The sequence below is a fragment of the Anomaloglossus baeobatrachus genome, chromosome 10, assembly GCF_048569485.1.
Source record: "Anomaloglossus baeobatrachus isolate aAnoBae1 chromosome 10, aAnoBae1.hap1, whole genome shotgun sequence".
Lineage (NCBI taxonomy): Eukaryota > Metazoa > Chordata > Amphibia > Anura > Aromobatidae > Anomaloglossus > Anomaloglossus baeobatrachus.
In genome coordinates, this window is record NC_134362.1 from 207,880,772 (window position 1) to 207,901,992 (window position 21,221).

Genomic DNA, 21,221 nt, shown 5'->3' on the forward strand with positions numbered 1-21,221 from the left:
CCCGCTCATCACTAGTTACCAGTACTGAGCACCCGAGCATGGCAGTGCCCGCTCATCACTAGTTACGAGTACCGAGCACCCGAGCATGGTAGTGCCCGCTCATCACTAGTTACCAGTACTGAGCACCCGAGCATGGTAGTGCCCGCTCATCACTAGTTACGAGTACCGAGCCCCCGAGCATGGTAGTGCCTGCTCATCCTTAGTACCGAGCACCCGAGCATGGCAGTGCCCGCTCATCACTAGTTACGAGTACCGAGCACCCGAGCATGGTAGTGCCCTTTCATCACTAGTTACGAGTACCGAGCATGGTAGTGCCCGCTCATCACTAGTTACCAGTACTGAGCATCCGAGCATGGTAGTGCCCGCTCATCATAAGTTACCAGTACCGAGCACTCGAGCATGGTAGTGCCCGCTCATCATAAGTTACGAGTATAGAGCACCCGAGCATGGTAGTGCCCGCTCATCACTAGTTACGAGTACCAAGCCCCCGAGCATGGTAGTGCCTGCTCATCCTTAGTACCGAGCACCCGAGCATGGCAGTGCCCGCTCATCACTAGTTACGAGTACCGAGCACCCGAGCATGGTAGTGCCCACTCATCACTAGTTACCAGTACAGAGTACCCGAGCATGATAGTGCCCACTCATCACTAGTTACCAGTACTGAGCACCCGAGCATGGTAGTGCCCGCTCATCACTAGTTACGAGTACTGAGCACCTGAGCATGGTAGTGCCCGCTCACACTAGTTACCAGTACTGAGCACCTGAGCATGGTAGTGCCCGCTCATCACTAGTTACCAGTACAGAGCACCCGAGCATGGTAGTGCCCGCTCATCACTAGTTACCAGTACTGAGCACCCGAGCATGGTAGTGCCCACTCATCACTAGTTACCAGTACTGAGCACCCGAGCATGGTAGTGCCCGCTCATCACTAGTTATCAGTACTGAGCACCTGAGCATGGTAGTGCCCGCTCATCACTAGTTACCAGTACTGAGCACCTGAGCATGGTAGTGCCCACTCATCACTAGTTACCAGTACTGAGCACCCGAGCATGGTAGTGCCCGCTCATCACTAGTTACAAGTACCGGGCACCCGAGCATGGTAGTGCCCGCTCATCACTAGTTACCAGTACAGAGCACCCGAGCATGGTAGTGCCCGCTCATCACTAGTTACCAGTACAGAGCACCCGAGCATGGTAGTGCCCGCTCATCACTAGTTACCAATACAGAGCACCCGAGCATGGTAGTGCCCGCTCATCACTAGTTACCAGTACTGAGCACCCGAGCATGGTAGTGCCCACTCATCACTAGTTACCAGTACTGAGCACCTGAGCATAATAGTGCCCGCTCATCACTAGTTACCAGTACTGAGCACCCGAGCATGGTAGTGCCCGCTCATCACTAGTTACCAGTACTGAGCACCCGAGCATGGTAGTGCCCGCTCATCACTGGTTACCAGTACAGAGCACCTGAGCATGGTAGTGCTCGCTCATCACTAGTTACCAGTACTGAGCACCTGAGCATAATAGTGCCCGCTCATCACTAGTTACCAGTACTGAGCACCCGAGCATGGTAGTGCCCGCTCATCACTAGTTACCAGTACTGAGCACCCGAGCATGGTAGTGCTCGCTCATCACTAGTTACCAGTATTGAGCACCCGAGCATGGTAGTGCCCGCTCATCACTAGTTACCAGTACTGAGCACCCGAGCATGGTAGTGCCCGCTCATCACTAGTTACCAATACAGAGCACCCGAGCATGGTAGTGCCCGCTCATCACTAGTTACCAGTACTGAGCACCCGAGCATGGTAGTGCTCGCTCATCACTAGTTACCAGTACTGAGCACCCAAGCATGGTAGTGCTCGCTCATCACTAGTTACCAGTATTGAGCACCCGAGCATGGTAGTGCCCGCTCATCACTAGTTACCAGTACTGAGCACCCGAGCATGGTAGTGCCCGCTCATCACTAGTTACCAGTACTGAGCACCAGAGCATGGTAGTGCCCGCTCATCACTAGTTACCAGTACTGAGCACCTGAGCATAATAGTGCCCGCTCATCACTAGTTACCAGTACTGAGCACCCGAGCATGGTAGTGCCCGCTCATCACTAGTTACCAGTACTGAGCACCCAAGCATAGTAGTGCTCGCTCATCACTAGTTACCAGTATTGAGCACCCGAGCATGGTAGTGCCCGCTCATCACTAGTTACCAGTACTGAGCACCCGAGCATGGTAGTGCCCGCTCATCACTAGTTACCAGTACTGAGCACCCGAGCATGGTAGTGCCCGCTCATCACTAGTTACCAGTACTGAGCACCAGAGCATGGTAGTGCCCGCTCATCACTAGTTACCAGTACTGAGCACCCGAGCATGGTAGTGCCCGCTCATCACTAGTTACCAATACAGAGCACCCGAGCATGGTAGTGCCCGCTCATCACTAGTTACCAGTACTGAGCACCCGAGCATGGTAGTGCTCGCTCATCACTAGTTATGAGTACTGAGCACCTGAGCATGGTAGTGCCCGCTTATCACTAGTTACCAGTACAGAGCACCTGAGCATGGTAGTGCCCACTCATCACTGGTTACCAGTACAGAGCACCCGAGCATGGTAGTGCCCGCTCATCACTAGTTACCAGTATAGAGCACCTGAGCATGGTAGTGCCCGCTCATCACTAGTTACCAGTACAGAGCACCCGAGCATGGTAGTGCCCGCTCATCACTAGTTACCAGTACAGAGCACCCGAGCATGGTAGTGCCCGCTCATCACTAGTTACCAGTACTGAGCACCTAAGCATGATAGTGCCCGCTCATCACTAGTTACCAGTACTGAGCACCCGAGCATGGTAGTGCCCGCTCATCACTAGTTACCAGTACAGAGCACCCGAACATGGTATTGCCCGCTCATCACTAGTTACCAGTACAGAGCACCCGAGCATGGTATTGCCCGCTCATCACTAGTTACCAGTACTGAGCACCCGAGCATGGTAGTGCCCGCTCATCACTAGTTACCAGTACTGAGCACCCGAGCATGGTATTGCCCGCTCATCACTAGTTACCAGTACTGAGCACCCGAGCATGGTAGTGCCCGCTCATCACTAGTTACCAGTACAGAGCACCCGAGCATGGTATTGCCCGCTCATCACTAGTTACCAGTACTGAGCACCCGAGCATGGTAGTGCCCGCTCATCACTAGTTACCAGTACTGAGCACCTGAGCATGATAGTGCCCGCTCATCACTAGTTACCAGTACTGAGCACCCGAGCATGGTAGTGCCCTTTCATCACTAGTTACGAGTACTGAGCACCTGAGCATGGTAGTGCCCGCTCATCACTAGTTACCAGTACAGAGCACCCGAGCATGGTAGTGCCCGCTCATCACTAGTTACCAGTACAGAGTACCCGAGCATGATAGTGCCCGCTCATCACTAGTTACCAGTACTGAGCACCCGAGCATGGCAGTGCCCGCTCATCACTAGTTACGAGTACCGGGCACCCGAGCATGGTAGTGCCCGCTCATCACTAGTTACCAGTACTGAGCACCCGAGCATGGTAGTGCCCGCTCATCACTAGTTACGAGTACCGAGCCCCCGAGCATGGTAGTGCCTGCTCATCCTTAGTACCGAGCACCCGAGCATGGCAGTGCCCGCTCATCACTAGTTACGAGTACCGAGCACCCGAGCATGGTAGTGCCCTTTCATCACTAGTTACGAGTACCAAGCATGGAAGTGCCCGCTCATCACTAGTTACCAGTACTGAGCATCCGAGCATGGTAGTGCCCGCTCATCACTAGTTACCAGTACCGAGCACTCGAGCATGGTAGTGCCCGCTCATCATAAGTTACGAGTATAGAGCACCCGAGCATGGTAGTGCCCGCTCATCACTAGTTACGAGTACCAAGCCCCCGAGCATGGTAGTGCCCGCTCATCACTAGTTACCAGTACAGAGTACCCGAGCATGATAGTGCCCACTCATCACTAGTTACCAGTACTGAGCACCCGAGCATGGTAGTGCCCGTTCATCACTAGTTATGAGTACTGAGCACCCGAGCATGGTAGTGCCTGCTCATCACTAGTTACCAGTACTGAGCACCTGAGCATGGTAGTGCCCACTCATCACTAGTTACGAGTACCAAGCCCCCGAGCATGGTAGTGCCCGCTCATCACTAGTTACCAGTACAGAGTACCCGAGCATGATAGTGCCCACTCATCACTAGTTACCAGTACTGAGCACCCGAGCATGGTAGTGCCCGTTCATCACTAGTTATGAGTACTGAGCACCCGAGCATGGTAGTGCCTGCTCATCACTAGTTACCAGTACAGAGCACCCGAGCATGGTAGTGCCCGCTCATCACTAGTTACGAGTACTGAGCACCTGAGCATGGTAGTGCCTGCTCACACTAGTTACCAGTACTGAGCACCTGAGCATGGTAGTGCCCGCTCATCACTAGTTACCAGTACAGAGCACCCGAGCATGGTAGTGCCCGCTCATCACTAGTTACCAGTACTGAGCACCCGAGCATGGTAGTGCCCACTCATCACTAGTTACCAGTACTGAGCACCCGAGCATGGTAGTGCCCGCTCATCACTAGTTATCAGTACTGAGCACCTGAGCATGGTAGTGCCCGCTCATCACTAGTTACCAGTACTGAGCACCTGAGCATGGTAGTGCCCACTCATCACTAGTTACCAGTACTGAGCACCCGAGCATGGTAGTGCCCGCTCATCACTAGTTACAAGTACCGGGCACCCGAGCATGGTAGTGCCCGCTCATCACTAGTTACCAGTACAGAGCACCCGAGCATGATAGTGCCCGCTCATCACTAGTTACCAGTACAGAGCACCCGAGCATGGTAGTGCCCGCTCATCACTAGTTACCAATACAGAGCACCCGAGCATGGTAGTGCCCGCTCATCACTAGTTACCAGTACTGAGCACCCGAGCATGGTAGTGCCCGCTCATCACTAGTTACCAGTACTGAGCACCTGAGCATAATAGTGCCCGCTCATCACTAGTTACCAGTACTGAGCACCCGAGCATGGTAGTGCCCGCTCATCACTAGTTACCAGTACTGAGCACCCGAGCATGGTAGTGCCCGCTCATCACTGGTTACCAGTACAGAGCACCTGAGCATGGTAGTGCCCGCTCATCACTAGTTACCAGTACTGAGCACCCGAGCATGGTAGTGCCCGCTCATCACTAGTTACCAGTACTGAGCACCCGAGCATGGTAGTGCCCGCTCATCACTAGTTATCAGTACTGAGCACCTGAGCATGGTAGTGCCCGCTCATCACTAGTTACCAGTACTGAGCACCTGAGCATGGTAGTGCCCACTCATCACTAGTTACCAGTACTGAGCACCCGAGCATGGTAGTGCCCGCTCATCACTAGTTACAAGTACCGGGCACCCGAGCATGGTAGTGCCCGCTCATCACTAGTTACCAGTACAGAGCACCCGAGCATGATAGTGCCCGCTCATCACTAGTTACCAGTACAGAGCACCCGAGCATGGTAGTGCCCGCTCATCACTAGTTACCAATACAGAGCACCCGAGCATGGTAGTGCCCGCTCATCACTAGTTACCAGTACTGAGCACCCGAGCATGGTAGTGCCCGCTCATCACTAGTTACCAGTACTGAGCACCTGAGCATAATAGTGCCCGCTCATCACTAGTTACCAGTACTGAGCACCCGAGCATGGTAGTGCCCGCTCATCACTAGTTACCAGTACTGAGCACCCGAGCATGGTAGTGCCCGCTCATCACTGGTTACCAGTACAGAGCACCTGAGCATGGTAGTGCCCGCTCATCACTAGTTACCAGTACTGAGCACCCGAGCATGGTAGTGCCCGCTCATCACTAGTTACGAATACAGAGCACCCGAGCATGGTAGTGCCCGCTCATCACTAGTTACCAGTACTGAGCACCCGAGCATGGTAGTGCTCCTCATCATTATTGCTGACCCGTGTTGAAATCTATTCTGATAAATTGCAGCCAGAAGTTACATTTTCTGAGACAAAGCTGTAAATCCGCTGCTTAGATATAGATTTAAAGGGGGTTATCCAGGAGTTTACAACTGATGGCTCCAGTAAAAGGTAGAGATCAGAGATGAGAGAAGAGTCCTTGGTGCTGTCACATTTATTTTTTATCGTCCCTCTATAGGTACATTGCCATTTGCCACCCGATAAAGGCGCAGACAGTGTGTACCGTGTCCCGGGCCAAGCGCATCATCGCCATCGTCTGGTTCTTCACCTGCATCTACTGCATGCTGTGGTTCTTCCTCGTGGACATCCACGTGAATAAAGACCAACAGGTGGAGTGTGGTTACAAGGTCTCCCGCAACCTCTACCTGCCCATTTACTTTACGGACTTTGCCATTTTTTACGTGATCCCGCTCTTCGTGGCCACCATCTTGTATGGGCTGATTGGCCGGATCTTGTTTCTCAGTCCAATCCCCAATCATCCGGAGAGCACCACGGAGCGATGGCGGGAGAAAAGCAGCAAAGAAAAGAACGGGAGCGAATCCGACAGCGGCAAGATCAATAATCGTACTCGACCTAAAGGGGCGCTGTCCTCCAGGAAACAGGTACGTTCTACACTTATAGGGGAGACACTGTGTCGAAACCCGTGCACCTGATGTGGGGGCTTGAGGTCTGTCGGCCCCTCTGTCGGAGGACCCCATACACCCGATGTGGGGGCCTGAGGTCCGTCATCCCCGCTGTCAGAGGACGTTGTGCACCCGATGTGGGGGCCTGAGGTCTGTTATCCCCTCTGTCGGAAGACCCTCATGCACCCGATGTGAGGCCTGAAGTCTGTCATCACCTGTGTCAGAGGACTTCATACACCCGATGTGGGGGCCTGAGGTCTGTCGGCCCCTCTGTTGGAGGACCCCGTACACCCGATGTGGAGACCTGAGGTCTGTCATCTCCTCTGTCGGAGGACCCCGTGCAGCCGATGTGGGGGTCTGAGGTCTGTCATCCCCTCTGTCGGAGGACCCCGTGCAGCCGATGTGGGGGTCTGAGGTCTGTCATCCCCTCTGTCGGAGGACCCCGTGCAGCCGATGTGGGGGTCTGAGGTCTGTCATCCCCTCTGTCGGAGGACCCCGTACACCCGATGTCGGGGCCTGAGGTCTGTCATCTCCTCTGTCGGAGGACCCCGTGCAGCCGATGTGGGGGTCTGAGGTCTGTCATCCCCTCTGTCGGAGGACCCCGTACACCCGATGTGGGGGTCTGAGGTCTGTCATCCCCTCTGTCGGAGGACCCCGTATACCCGATGTGGGGGTCTGAGGTCTGTCATCCCCTCTGTCGGAGGACCCCGTGCAGCCGATGTGGGGGTCTGAGGTCTGTCATCCCCTCTGTCGGAGGACCCCATGCAGCCGATGTGGGGGCCTGAGGTCTGTCATCTCCTCTGTCGGAGGACCCCGTACACCCGATGTGGGGGCCTGAGGTCTGTCATCTCCTCTGTCGGAGGACCCCGTATACCCGATGTGGGGGTCTGAGGTCTGTCGGCCCCTCTGTCGGAGGACCCCGTATACCCGATGTGGGGGTCTGAGGTCTGTCGGCCCCTCTGTCGGAGGACCCCGTGCAGCCGATGTGGGGGTCTGAGGTCTGTCGGCCCCTCTGTTGGAGGACCCCGTGCAGCCGATGTGGGGGTCTGAGGTCTGTCATCTCCTCTGTCGGAGGACCCCGTATACCCGATGTGGGGGTCTGAGGTCTGTCGGCCCCTCTGTCGGAGGACCCCGTGCACCCGATGTGGGGGTCTGAGGTCTGTCGGCCCCTCTGTCAGAGGACTGTGCATTGGCTTTAGGTAGGTGCACTGCAGAGCAAGAAGCTTTCAGGAACAGATGTGACCTTTCATTGCTTTTCAGTTGCTAATGATAACGTTCCCTCATTGTCTGGGGTCCGTCGTCCGTCCGCTCGTCGCTTTCCTAATTTACCCCGTTATTTAGGCGCTCAACGTTGTATCTCCCATAAGGAACCTTCCGGAATATTCATCAGGTTTTTGTTCTTTTTTTCGCCTCGTTATTGCCGCGTGACAATCACAGATCGGGACGATGGCCTTTTCCAGGATACAATTACCATTTCTGAGTCACAATCGGCCATCGGAGGCCATGAATATGGAGGATGTGTAATACTGGGTATTATTCCGCCATTGTTACGGTCGCCTGATTCATGTCAGACCCCGGCCGGGAATAGAAACTTGTTATAATGTCAAGATTATTAATACTCAGTGAAAAGAAAGCGAATCCAAAGTGATTGACTCATAAAGTCGCAGATTTACGCCGAGCGCGATAATGGGGCGCACACGTCACTTATATGTCACCGATAAATGAAATTCCCCCTTTACCCTCTCCCCCATATTGTACCAATGTTCTATTTACCCTCAGTCAACCGCTAACTTTTTAGAAGTGAAGATTCCTTAGATTCAGGTGTAAGGCCCAGGAGAGGACGGGACTGCGCAGCAGCGCGCAGCAGCACGCAGCAGCACGCAGCACCTCGGGGGCGGTCAGTAAACGTCAGCTGCTGCAGGCAGGGGAAGAGCTGATTGGTTAGTAATAATCTAGCATCATCTACAGCGACAGGAAGACGCCTGGAGAAGAATTACGATTGGTGGGAATCTTGGTGATGGGACCCCCAACCAAACACTGAAATCGAGCCCTATTCTCTCCACATCCATAGGCTTTCCTTTGAGCAGATCAGCACCAGATTACTGGAGTGGAGGAGTCGCCCGTCCATGCGCCATATTCGTGCATCCTGACTGTACCCCACCTTTTATTTGTGGCCCCGTTGCTCAGCCTCCACTGCAGCCAGCCCCGGTGCACAGCCTCCACTGCAGCCAGCACCGGTGCACAGCTTCCACTGCAGCCAGCACCGGTGCACAGCCTCCACTGCAGCCAGCCCCGGTGCACAGCCTCCACTGCAGCCAGCCCCGGTGCACAGCTTCCACTGCAGCCAGCCCCGGTGCACAGCCTCCACTGCAGCCAGCCCCGGTGCACAGCCTCCACTGCAGCCAGCACCGGTGCACAGCCTCCACTGCAGCCAGCCCCGGTGCACAGCCTCCACTGCAGCCAGCCCCGGTGCACAGCCTCCACTGCAGCCAGCACCAGTGCACAGGCTCCACTGCAGCCAGCCCTGGTGCACAGCCTCCACTGCAGCCAGCCCCGGTGCACAGCTTCCACTGCAGCCAGCCCCGGTGCACAGCCTCCACTGCAGCCAGCACCGGTGCACAGCCTCCACTGCAGCCAGCACTGGTGCACAGCCTCCACTGCAGCCAGCACCGGTGCACAGCCTCCACTGCAGCCAGCCCCGGTGCACAGCCTCCACTGCAGCCAGCACCGGTGCACAGCCTCCACTGCAGCCAGCACCGTGCACAGCTTCCACTGCAGCCAGCCCCGGTGCACAGCTTCCACTGCAGCCAGCCCCGGTGCACAGCCTCCACTGCAGCCAGCACCAGTGCACAGGCTCCACTGCAGCCAGCCCCGGTGCACAGCCTCCACTGCAGCCAGCCCCGGTGCACAGCCTCCACTGCAGCCGACGTCCGGTTCACCTCCGGCCACGACCTATATCCAGCTCCACAATGCCTGTCGATGAAATGTCAGCCTCCCGTTGTGTGGGGACATTTCCACAGAGGACGGCGCGTCGTGTTCAGATCCCGCTCTCATCTCTAATTAACAAGGTCCATTAATATGGAGTTGGCCGCCATTGATTTCTGCTCCCAGGCGGCATTTTGTATTGTAGCCCAGCAAGGTCGTGCGCATTATTTCCACCAGGGTAAACCATCGACGTTTTGGAAACAATAAGCAGGAATAGCACAATAGAGGTTCCAGGGCATGGAAATCAACCGAGGCAGAAAATAGGCGACCACCAGCAGCGAGACCCCCGGCCCCCAAACAGCCAAGAACAAGGATTCAGCGAGGAGTCTGAAGACAACCGCTGCCCATAAAGAGCCGGACGTCTTCTCCACCGTATCACAGGCCCGGGCATCCATCACAATGGCGGGAAGCAGCCTGTCAGAGCAAAGCATACATGTTACCTCCAGTATAGAGGAGGAGGTGAGCTGTGACATCACCTATTGTGAGTGGTTGGATCCTGTGTTATCATCTGTATATAGAGGTGTTATCAGTAATTATACAGGAGGGGGAGGAGGTGAGCTGTGACATCACATATTGTGAATGCTGGATGCTGTGTGATCTACTGAATATAGGTGTGTTACTAGTCATTGTACAGGAGGGGGAAGGTGAGCTGGGATATCATCTATTGTGAATGGTGGATCCTGTGTTATCTGTATATAGAGGTACTATCAGTCATTGTACAGGAGGAGGAGGTGAACTGTGACATCATGTATTGTGAATGGTGGATCCCGTGTGATCTACTGTATATAAGGGTGTTACTAGTCATTGTACAGGAGGAGGTGATCTGTAACATGACGTAATGTGAATGGTTGATCCTGTGTTATCAGCTGTACATAGTGGATTTATCAGTCACTGTATAGGAGGAGGAGAAGGTGTGCTGTGACATCTTTTGTGAATGGTTAATTCTTTTTTATCTTTTATTTTAGATACAATAGCTAGGGATATTACTATATATAATTTCACATAAAGACCTGATTTTCTCTGCCCACCTCTCTTTTGCTTTTAGGATAACGACATGTCCCCTTTCTTCTTAATGTTTGAGTCTCCCCCTCTGCGGAGAGCGCACTCACTGCTATCAGATGATAAAGCTGAACGGACATTTTTATTATCACTTTATAGCATAGATATTTTACTATTTTAAGTGTTTCCTAGTTAGTTATAGAAGAAGCTGATCCGCTGTGAGACCCTTCAGCTCGCAGCAAAGCACACGGGTCTATGACACCTTTCCTATCAGCCGTGGTGGGGCGTCCCCGCATGGAGATGTGGTGGGGCGTCCCCGCATGGAGATGTGGTGGGATGTCCTAGCCTTGAGATGTGGTGGGGCGTCCTAGCATGGAGATGTGGTGGGGCGTCCTAGCCTGGAGATGTGGTGGGGCGTCCTAGCCTGGAGATGTGGTGGGGTGTCCTAGCCTTGAGATGTGGTGGGGCGTCCTAGCATGGAGATGTGGTCAGGTGTCCTAGCATGGAGATGTGGTGGGGCGTCCCTGCATGGAGATGTGGTGGGGCGTCCTAGCCTGGAGATGTGGTGGGATGTCCTAGCCTTGAGATGTGGTGGGGCGTCCTAGCATGGAGATGTGGTGGGGTGTCCTAGCCTTGAGATGTGGTGGGGCGTCCTAGCATGGAGATGTGGTCAGGTGTCCTAGCATGGAGATGTGGTGGGGCGTCCCTGCATGGAGATGTGGTGGGGCGTCCTAGCCTGGAGATGTGGTGGGGCGTCCTAGCCTGGAGATGTGGTGGGGTGTCCTAGCCTGGAGATGTGGTGGGGCGTCCTAGCCTGGAGATGTGGTCAGGCTTCCTAGCATTGAGATGTGGTGGGGCGTCCTAGCATGGAGATGTGGTCAGGCGTCCTAGCATGGAGATGTGGTGGGGCGTCCTAGCCTGGAGATGTGGTGGGATGTCCTAGCCTGGAGATGTGGTGGAGTGTCCCTGCCTGGAGATGTGGTCGGGCGTCCTAGCATGGAGATGTGGTGGGGCGTCCTAGCCTGGAGATGTGGTGGGGTGTCCTAGCATGGAGATGTGGTGGAGTGTCCCTGTCTGGAGATGTGGTGGAGTGTCCCTGCCTGGAGATGTGGTGGAGTGTCCCTGCCTGGAGATGTGGTGGAGTGTCCCTGCCTGGAGATGTGGTGGAGTGTCCCTGCCTGGAGATGTGGTGGAGTGTCCCTGCCTGGAGATGTGGTGGAGTGTCCCTGCCTGGAGATGTGGTGGAGTGTCCCTGCCTGGAGATGTGGTGGAGTGTCCCTGCCTGGAGATGTGGTGGAGTGTCCCTGCCTGGAGATGTGGTGGAGTGTCCCTGCCTGGAGATGTGGTTGAGTGTCCCTGCCTGGAGATGTGGTGGAGTGTCCCTGCCTGGAGATGTGGCGGGGCGTCCTAGCCTGGAGATGTGGTGGGGCGTCCTAGCCAGGAGATGTAGTGGGGTGTCCCAGCATGGAGATGTGGTGGGATGTCCTAGCCTGGAGATGTGGTGGGGCGTCCTAGCCTGGAGATGTGGTGGGGTGTCCTGGCATGGAGATGTGGTGGGGTGTCCTGGCATGGAGATGTGGTGGGATGTCCTAGCCTGAGATGTGGTGGGATGTCCTAGCCTGGAGATGTGGTGGGGTGTCCTAGCCTGGAGATGTGGTGGGGTGTCCTAGCCTGGAGATGTGGTGGGGTGTCCTAGCCTGAGATGTGGTGGGGTGTCCTGGCATGGAGATGTGGTGGGGTGTCCTAGCATGGAGATGTGGTGGGGTGTCCCTGCATGGAGATGTGGTGGGGTGTCCCTGCATGGAGATGTGGTGGGGCGTCCTGGCATGGAGATGTGGTGGGGTGTCCTAGCATGGAGATGTGGTGGGGTGTCCCTGCATGGAGATGTGGTGGGGCGTCCTAGCATGGAGATGTGGTGGGGTGTCCCTGCATGGAGATGTGGTGGGGTGTCCTGGCATGGAGATGTGGTGGGGCGTCCTAGCATGGAGATGTGGTGGGGTGTCCCTGCATGGAGATGTGGTGGGGTGTCCTGGCATGGAGATGTAGTGGGGCGTCCTAGCATGGAGATGTGGTGGGGTGTCCCTGCATGGAGATGTGGTGGGGTGTCCTGGCATGGAGATGTGGTGGGGCGTCCTGGCATGGAGATGTGGTGGGGTGTCCCTGCATGGAGATGTGGTGGGGTGTCCTGGCATGGAGATGTGGTGGGGCGTCCTGGCATGGAGATGTGGTGGGGTGTCCCTGCATGGAGATGTGGTGGGGTGTCCTGGCATGGAGATGTAGTGGGGTGTCCCTGCATGGAGATGTGGTGGGGTGTCCTGATTCCTGTAGAGGGCTCCCTCTTGTCTGCGGCCGGTGCTGGTGAGTGCTCTCGGTTACAGTCATGATGCTATTATAACTCTCGATATCTCCTGTCCTCCGCACACATACACTGCGAGCATCTCTGCACTGGCACAGGAGCCGCACCACATCCCCCACATACAAGCCCAGCTGGCCACAGTGAGGGGCTGCGCGGAGGACACAGAATAGTGGGATTCATTCCACAGCGTTCAATGGACGACTTCCAAGTCTGAGAGACAAATATTAGATCAGCTTTACTACTGCTGTTCTTCTCTTTACATCACAGCAGAATAGTGAGTGCAGCTCTGGAGGATAATACAGGAGGTAACTCAGGATCAGTAATGTATGTACACAGTGACTGCACCTGCAGAATAGTGAGTGCAGCTCTGGAGTGTAATACAGGAGGTAACTGAGGATCAGTAATGTAATGTATGTACACAGTGACTGCACCAGCAGAATAGTGAGTGCAGCTCTGGAGTATAATACAGGAGGTAACTGAGGATCAGTAATGTAATGTATGTACACAGTGACTGCACCAGCAGAATAGTGAGTGCAGCTCTGGAGTATAATACAGGAGGTAACTGAGGATCAGTAATGTAATGTATGTACACAGTGACTGCACCAGCAGAATAGTGAGTGCAGCTCTGGAGTATAATACAGGAGGTAACTCAGGATCAGTAATGTAATGTATGTACACAGTGACTGCACCAGCAGAATAGTGAGTGCAGCTCTGGAGTGTAATACAGGAGGTAACTCAGGATCAGTAATGTAATGTATTTACCAAGTATTTTGCGTTCTGTCCATTCATTGTGTATATTATTTGTGTTGTTGGGTGATCAGTGGTGCAGTTGTGAATCTTCTAACGTTTCTTGTTGTGGCTCCATTAGTCGTGCGGTTGCGGGGACGTACCTGCCATTTTCTCATGTGTTTGGCTTTATGCCGGGTCCTGTCTGACAACCTTGCTCTTATATTTGGTATATTCCCCGGAGCGGTGTCAGGGGAGGAGCCGCTGTGGGGCTGATGATATATGACAATAGAAGCAGAAGTTCTCCGGCGCTTGCGGGACGCGCAGAACTGAGCGGTCGCCTGATCCCCTGGAATCAGTTAACGAGAGGTCGGCCGGAATAAAGCGCTCGATCTCACGTCCCTTACAGCCAATGAATGGGGAGTGGATCCAGGGGATGAGTCCGTCAGTGACCCCGGAGCGTCCTCACACCCCGCACGGAGCCGATGAGCGGCAGATCGGTGGTGGTGAAGCTTCTCTTGGTGACTTTCCATGGAGGTCATCACCTGCACGGATCCCGCACATTCTCCATGTTCCCCGCTTTCCTCTTACCCTCTAAACACAGACTGATAGATAATTTGGGAATATAGATTGTAAGAACTGGAGCCGATGTGATTAACAATCTGTGTACAGCGCTGCAAAATATGTGGGCGCTATACAAGTGAAGATAATAAGGGAGATATATCTATCCCCTTTAAATAGACAATGAAATACACTTTGCATAAATCAATAATATCACTTTAAGGTGAAATCAGCTTTTTTTTTCTCCACTGATGAGCCACTTCTTTTTTCTCACCCCAGAGCTGGATTCACAGTTACCCTTCTCAGTACTGTTGTATAATGTCCTCCATGCTGCTGCTTTTTACTGTAGTGTTTTATCTCACCCCAGACCTGAATTTACAGCTTCACTACTCAGTTCTGCTGTGTAATGGCCTAAATGTAGCAGATTTCTAGTGAGGGAGTTATCTCACCCCAGAGCTTGATTCACAGCTACACTGCTCAATGCTGCTGGATAATTACCTAAATGTAGAAGCTTTCTACTTGTAGTAAGTGTTTAATCTCACCACAGAGCTGGATTCACAGTTATACTTCTCAATACTGCTGTATAATGTCCTCCATGCTGCTGCTTTCTGCTGTAGTAAGTGTTTTATCTAACGTAGACCTGGATTCACAGCTACACTGTTTAGTACTGCTGGGTAATGACCTAAATGTAGCGGCTTTCTAGTAAGTGTTTTATCTCACCCCAGAGCTGGATTCACAGCTACACTTCTCGGTACTGCTGTGTAATGACCTAACTGTAGCAGCTTTCTAGTAAGTCTTTTATCTCACCCCAGAGCTGGATTCAGTTACACTGATCAGTACCACCGTGTAATGACCTAAATGTAGCACCTTTCTAGTAAGTGTTTTATCTCACCCCAGAGCTGAATTCACAGCTACACTTCTCGGTACTGCTGTGTAATGACCGAAATGTAGCACCTTTCTAGTAAGTGTTTTATCTCACCCCAGAGCTGGATTCAAAGTTACACTGATCAGTACCACCGTGTAATGACCTAAATGTAGCACCTTTCTAGTATGTGTTTTATCTCACCCCAGAGCTGAATTCACAGCTACACTTCTCGGTACTGCTGTGTGATGACCGAAATGTAGCAGCTTTCTAGTAAGTGTTTTATCTCACCCCAGAGCTGGATTAAAAGTTACACTGATCAGTACCACCGTGTAATGACCTAAATGTAGCACCTTTCTAGTAAGTGTTTTATCTCACCCCAGACCTGGATTCACAGTTACACTGATCAATACCACCATGTAATGACCTAAATGTAGCACCTTTCTAGTAAGTGTTTTATCTCACCCCAGAGCTGGATTAAAAGTTACACTGATCAGTACCACCGTGTAATGACCTAAATGTAGCACCTTTCTAGTAAGTGTTTTATCTCACCCCAGACCTGGATTCACAGTTACACTGATCAATACCACCATGTAATGACCTAAATGTAGCACCTTTCTAGTAAGTGTTTTATCTCACCCCAGAGCTGGATTCACAGCTACACTGATCAATACCACCATGTAATGACCTAAATGTAGCACCTTTCTAGTAAGTGTTTTATCTCACCCCAGACCTGGATTCACAGTTACACTGCTCAGTACCGCTGTGTAATGACCTAAATGTAGCAGCTTTCTAGTAAGTGTTTTACCTCCAGTGCTGGAATCACAGGTACACTGCTCAGCAGAGAGACAGGAGAGCAGGAATCTCTTATGTCTGTGTGTGCTGTGTATAGGAGACATCATGTCAGCTGTTTCCTCCCATTAGCTCAGAGACAGCTGTATATTAGAGATAAACAACCAAGGGGCAAAAGCAGGATACAAGGTGTATCACGGCCGAAAATTAGTACACCCGGCAGCTTATTGAGAAATGGCATCTGAAAGGCGAATACAGACAGTCATGTGCCCCCAACAACCAATGACCAGACGTTACGTATCTAGAAGACCTTCCCGCCACCTCCAGAGATTAAGGCTTTCATTGAAATCACGGCTTCTCCTCTGCATCTGCAGGATCTCCAGGAATCCTGTGGGATCTGTAATGGCAGAGAGTAATAGTCTCCTGAGTTGGAGGCTCGGGTGGCATGGATCTGCTCTGCAGGACAATATTGGTCGTGTCCGGCTGTGGTCATGTTGAGGTTCAGGAGCTGCCGGAGAGGTGGAGAACGTTGGGGACATTCCCGTCTCCAGACGTCTCTGAGGTTGTGCGGATCTCCTGCAAGAAACTAGTTAAAAGGAAGCAGAGATTCCTCCGCTCCTTCCAGACCTCACAGAAAAGACGGAGATTTCTCCGCAGCACATCAAAGAAATGACTGAGGAGGACGGGAACCCGAAGGATGGAGCCGATCGATTCTGTCCATATAATTACAGAGGCAGCAAACCTGAGTGTACGGGGGAGCGGAAATGACAGAATCCATCCCACAGCCATCTATCATCTATCCATTATCCACCCATCTATATCATATCTAGAAGTCCACATTCATGTAATATACAAATATGATACAAAAGTGACATCACAGGTGCTGATGACATCATACACGTCCATTGCATGGACTTCCTATAAGGGGTGATGTGATGTCTAGAAGCCTCTCCACCATTCCTCTCGAGCTCCCTATTTCTCTCCTATTGACGTCTTTCTCTGTTTTCTTCGTAGGTCACCAAGATGTTGGCAGTGGTGGTCGTGCTCTTTGCGCTTCTCTGGATGCCCTATAGGACTTTAGTTCTTGTTAACTCCTTTGTGGAGAATCCGTACTTGGATCCCTGGTTCCTTCTGTTCTGTCGCATCTGTGTTTACGCCAACAGTGCCATCAATCCCGTCATCTACAACCTCATGTCTCAGAAGTTCCGCACAGCTTTCAAGAGGTTGTGTAAATGTGGCCAAGTGGAGACCCAGAGGAGGAACACGTACATGACCACCACCAACTACAGCATGGTGAAGGATTCCACCAACACCAGGCCCGAGAATAAGGAGAAGCCACCACTAGAGAACCCAAACGTTGTACCCAATCAGTCCGACAAGCCAAAGGTGGAAGGGGAATTGTATTATAGTATTGTCTAACATCACTGTGTGCTCCATACTGACAGCAAATGTGAGGGTCAACCACAGGTCCAAAGAACCACAGGGTCCGGGACTCTCAGCTCAAATCTAAAAAAATCGAGCCACGAGTTGAATATTCCTGAGAATCCCAACAATTTGTACAACCATTGTCATACTCACACAATTTAGCTACATGTGGCTTCGAAATGTCCTGATATTAGCCCAAGGGTTTACCCAGAGGCTCATGTGTGTGGCCTCAGGTCATGGGGTTGCCCATAGGCTCATGTGACTGGCCTTAGGTCACGCTGTTGATTCATTAGATCAGTTGGGTGTCCTTAGGTGATGGGGTTGTCCATGGGGTCGGGTTGGAGTTCCTTAGGTCATGGAATTGTCCATTTGATCAGTTTGATGGCCTCAGGTCATGAGGTTGTCCATTTGATCAGTTCGGTCCTATAGGCTGATGTGACTGGCCTCAGGTCATGGGGTTGTCCATTGGATCAGTTGGGTAGTCTCAGGTCATGGGGTTATCGATGGGGTTGGGTTGTGGGGCCTCAGATCATGAGGTTGTTCATTTGATCACTTGGGTGGCCTCAGGTCATGGGGTTGTTGATGGGGTCGGGTTGGGTGCCCTCAGGTCATGGGGTTGTCTATCAGATCAGTATTGTGGCTTCAGTTCATGGGGTTGTCCATGTGGTCGGGCTGGGTAGCCTCAGGTCATGGGGTTGTCCATTGGATCAGTTTGGTGGTCTCAAGTGAAGGGTTTGTCCATTAGATCAGTTGGGTGTTCTCAGGGCATGGGGTTGTCCATTGTATCAGTGGGTGGCCTCAGGTCATGGGGTTGCCGATGGGGTCTGGTTAGATTGCCTCAGGTCATTGGTTTGTCCATTTGATCAGTTGGGTGGCCTCAGGTTATGGGGTTGTCCTTGGGGTCGAGTTGGGTGGCTTCAGGTCCCCCCTCTATTAATACATCAACAGCTCCATGGGCACGGGTGATTGGGGGCCTGATGGCTTCAGTGTTTATGTAGGAATGTGACCCACCATGGCTACCATTTGTGCCCCTCCTCGATTCCAGGTAAAATAGGGGCCCTTACTGACTTTACTACAGGACGGACCTCTTGATTGTCTGTGCTAGGTGACCAATATGTTCTCTCCTCTGACTAGTTCCTATGGGGAATGTTTCGTGTGCATGAAAGTCTTTTTCTCCAGGACCTCAGGTTTATTATGGTGCAATTCGTCAGGACCTTACATCCAGTGAGAGGGTGGGGAGATCTGGCCATCAGCTACATCTGATTTTCTTTTCACCCATCAACGCATCTTTCTTTATCCAATGTCCCCGATCTCCAAAAAGTGGGGGGAAGGCAAAAGCAGCAATGTCCTAACGCCTGAGAAGGCCCAAAAGCTCCCCCGCCCCATGAGAAGACACCATCTAGACCAAACAATTATCCACATCTAAAGGAAAAAATGCAAACTTAGGAAGGTTAATATTATTTATTTGAGCCCCACTGAAAATCATATGTTACATAGAAATGCTGAAGAGTCCAGTGGGCGGTCCTATCAGTGATTGACAGCCTTCCCTGTATAGGCATGCTTATAGAGATCGCTGTCAGGCACTGATTAGGACCGCCCACTGGACTCACAAGCTTAGGGTAGGCAGAGAAAATAGAAGCTAAGCCCCCTCCTCCCACTCATACACTTTAGATAGCTGTTGGCCGAGCAGTGTTTAAGTGCTTATTCACACCTGCACAGTGTCGGCATTCGGTTTGTGATCCTTTCATACACTGCGACATTAGACCCAACAATCCAACTCTAATGAGGATATCCCAGCCCGGCCACAGCAATGCAGGTTACACAATACACAAGCCTCAAAGTGTTCTCAAGTCTCCAAGTGCCAGAGGGTGTAAATGTGATGTAAATCAGGTATTCATGGACTGACATCACAGATGTTTATTCACTGTTAATTGGCATAGATGCATCTCTGATTAGCCTCTTAGCTTTCTACCAAGTCTTGGAGGCGCTGAATATGTTTTTTCACCCTTGTGCACTCAAAGTACTAAGTAGAGATTCATCTGTCAGATTCCTTCACAGCAGATTGTTGGTGAATCTGACATCTTGTTACATTTGTAGGACCAAAGAATGAATGTGCCGGAGCGGACGCCTTTCTGTAATCATTATTTTCTACTTTGTAGAATTCTCACCATGCCGGGGGTGGGGGGAGGATCCGTATAATAACGACATCTGTGTGTAGCTGCCTATATTTTTATGTATTACAATATTATGTCATGTGGTTCCGTATATATTATATGAGAATCTGTGTTTTTCAAAATAAAACGTTTCCCCTCTGTTACATCTACAAGTATTTATTTCACATAAAGGAACTCCCCATTTATCGCAAAATGTTCCTCATTCCATCCGCTCCAGCCCCCCCAAAAGAGGATAAGGACGGCAGAATGTGAACGTTGTGTGGTGGAAATGTATAAATTCATCAGTGCCCCCACAATAACAGCGACCTCGATGGTGCCCCCACAACAACAGCAACCTCGACGGCCCCCGCACAACAACAGCGACCTCGACAGCCCCCGCACAACAACAGCGACCTCGACAGCCCCTGCACAACAACAGCGACCTCGACAGCCCCTGCACAACAACAGCGACCTCGACTGCCCCCGCACAACAACAGCGACCTCGACAGCCCCTGCACAACAACAGCGACCTCGACTGCCCCCGCACAACAACAGCGACCTCGACAGCCCCTGCACAACAACAGCGACCTCGACAGCCCCTGCACAACAACAGCGACCTCGACGGCCCCCGCACAACAACAGCGACCTCGACGGCCCCCGCACAACAACAGCGACCTCGACGGCCCCTGCACAACAACAGCGACCTCGACGACCCCCGCACAACAACAGCGACCTCGACGGCCCCCGCACAACAACAGCGACCTCGACGGCCCCCGCACAACAACAGCGACCTCGACGGCCCCCGCACAACAACAGCGACCTCGACGGCCCCCGCACAACAACAGCGACCTCGACGGCCCTTGCACAACAACAGCGACCTCGACGGCCCCCGCACAACAACAGCGACCTCGACGGCCCCCGCACAACAACAGCGACCTCGACGGCCCCCGCACAACAACAGCGACCTCGACGGCCCCCGCACAATAACGACCTTGACGGCCCTTGCACAACAACAGCGACCTCGACGGCCCCCGCACAATAACGACCTCGACGGCCCCCGCACAACAACAGCGACCTCGATGGCCCCCGCACAACAACAGCGACCTCGACAGTGCCCGCACAACAACAGCAATCTCAACAGCCCCCGCACAAGAACAGCAAGCTCTCAATGGCACCTGCACAACAATAGTGACCTCGTTTGCGCCCTCACAACAACAGCGGCCTCGACGGTGCCCCCACAACAACAGCGGCTTAGATGATGCCCCCACAACAACAACGGTCTTGATGGCGCCCGCACAACAACAGCGACCTCGACGGCCTCTGCACAACAACAGCGACCTCGACGGCTCCAGCACAACAACAGCAACCTCGACTGCACCCTCACAACAACAGCAATCTCAATGGCCCCCGCACAAGAACAGCGACCTCGATGGTGCCCCCACAACAACGACCTCGACGGCTCCCCCACAACAACAATGATCTTGACGGTGTCCCCACAACAACGACTGCACCCCGCTACAACAGCGCCATACACAGTTTCCCTGCAACAGCACCAACCACAGCAACTCCCACAACAACAGCTACATGCACAGCGCCCCCACATCTGTGATAGCAGTCGCCATACTTGATACAAGAGGTTGTTCATCTCCGTTGATCACCAGCGTTAACCCCTGACGGCTGCGGGTTAAAATCCTCAATCAAAACGTTTTTTCCGAGTTGCTCCAATCCGTTACTAGAGGACGAGATCAGAAAACAACATATAATTAA

At 52.8% G+C, this 21,221-nt stretch overlaps 1 protein-coding gene across 2 annotated transcripts in view; it reads left to right on the top strand.

Moving 5' to 3' along the window:
- LOC142254872 (thyrotropin-releasing hormone receptor-like) overlaps nucleotides 1-19,605 on the top strand; it is a 101,046-nt gene extending 81,441 nt beyond the window's left edge. For both annotated transcript variants that reach the window (XM_075326218.1, XM_075326217.1), the window contains exons 3-4: nucleotides 6,151-6,574; nucleotides 16,891-19,605. In XM_075326218.1, the coding sequence (XP_075182333.1) occupies nucleotides 6,151-6,574; nucleotides 16,891-17,295 (829 nt within the window). In that variant the 3' untranslated portion in view covers nucleotides 17,296-19,605. The remainder of the gene's footprint in view (nucleotides 1-6,150; nucleotides 6,575-16,890) is intronic.
- Nucleotides 19,606-21,221: the final 1,616 nt, after the last annotated feature.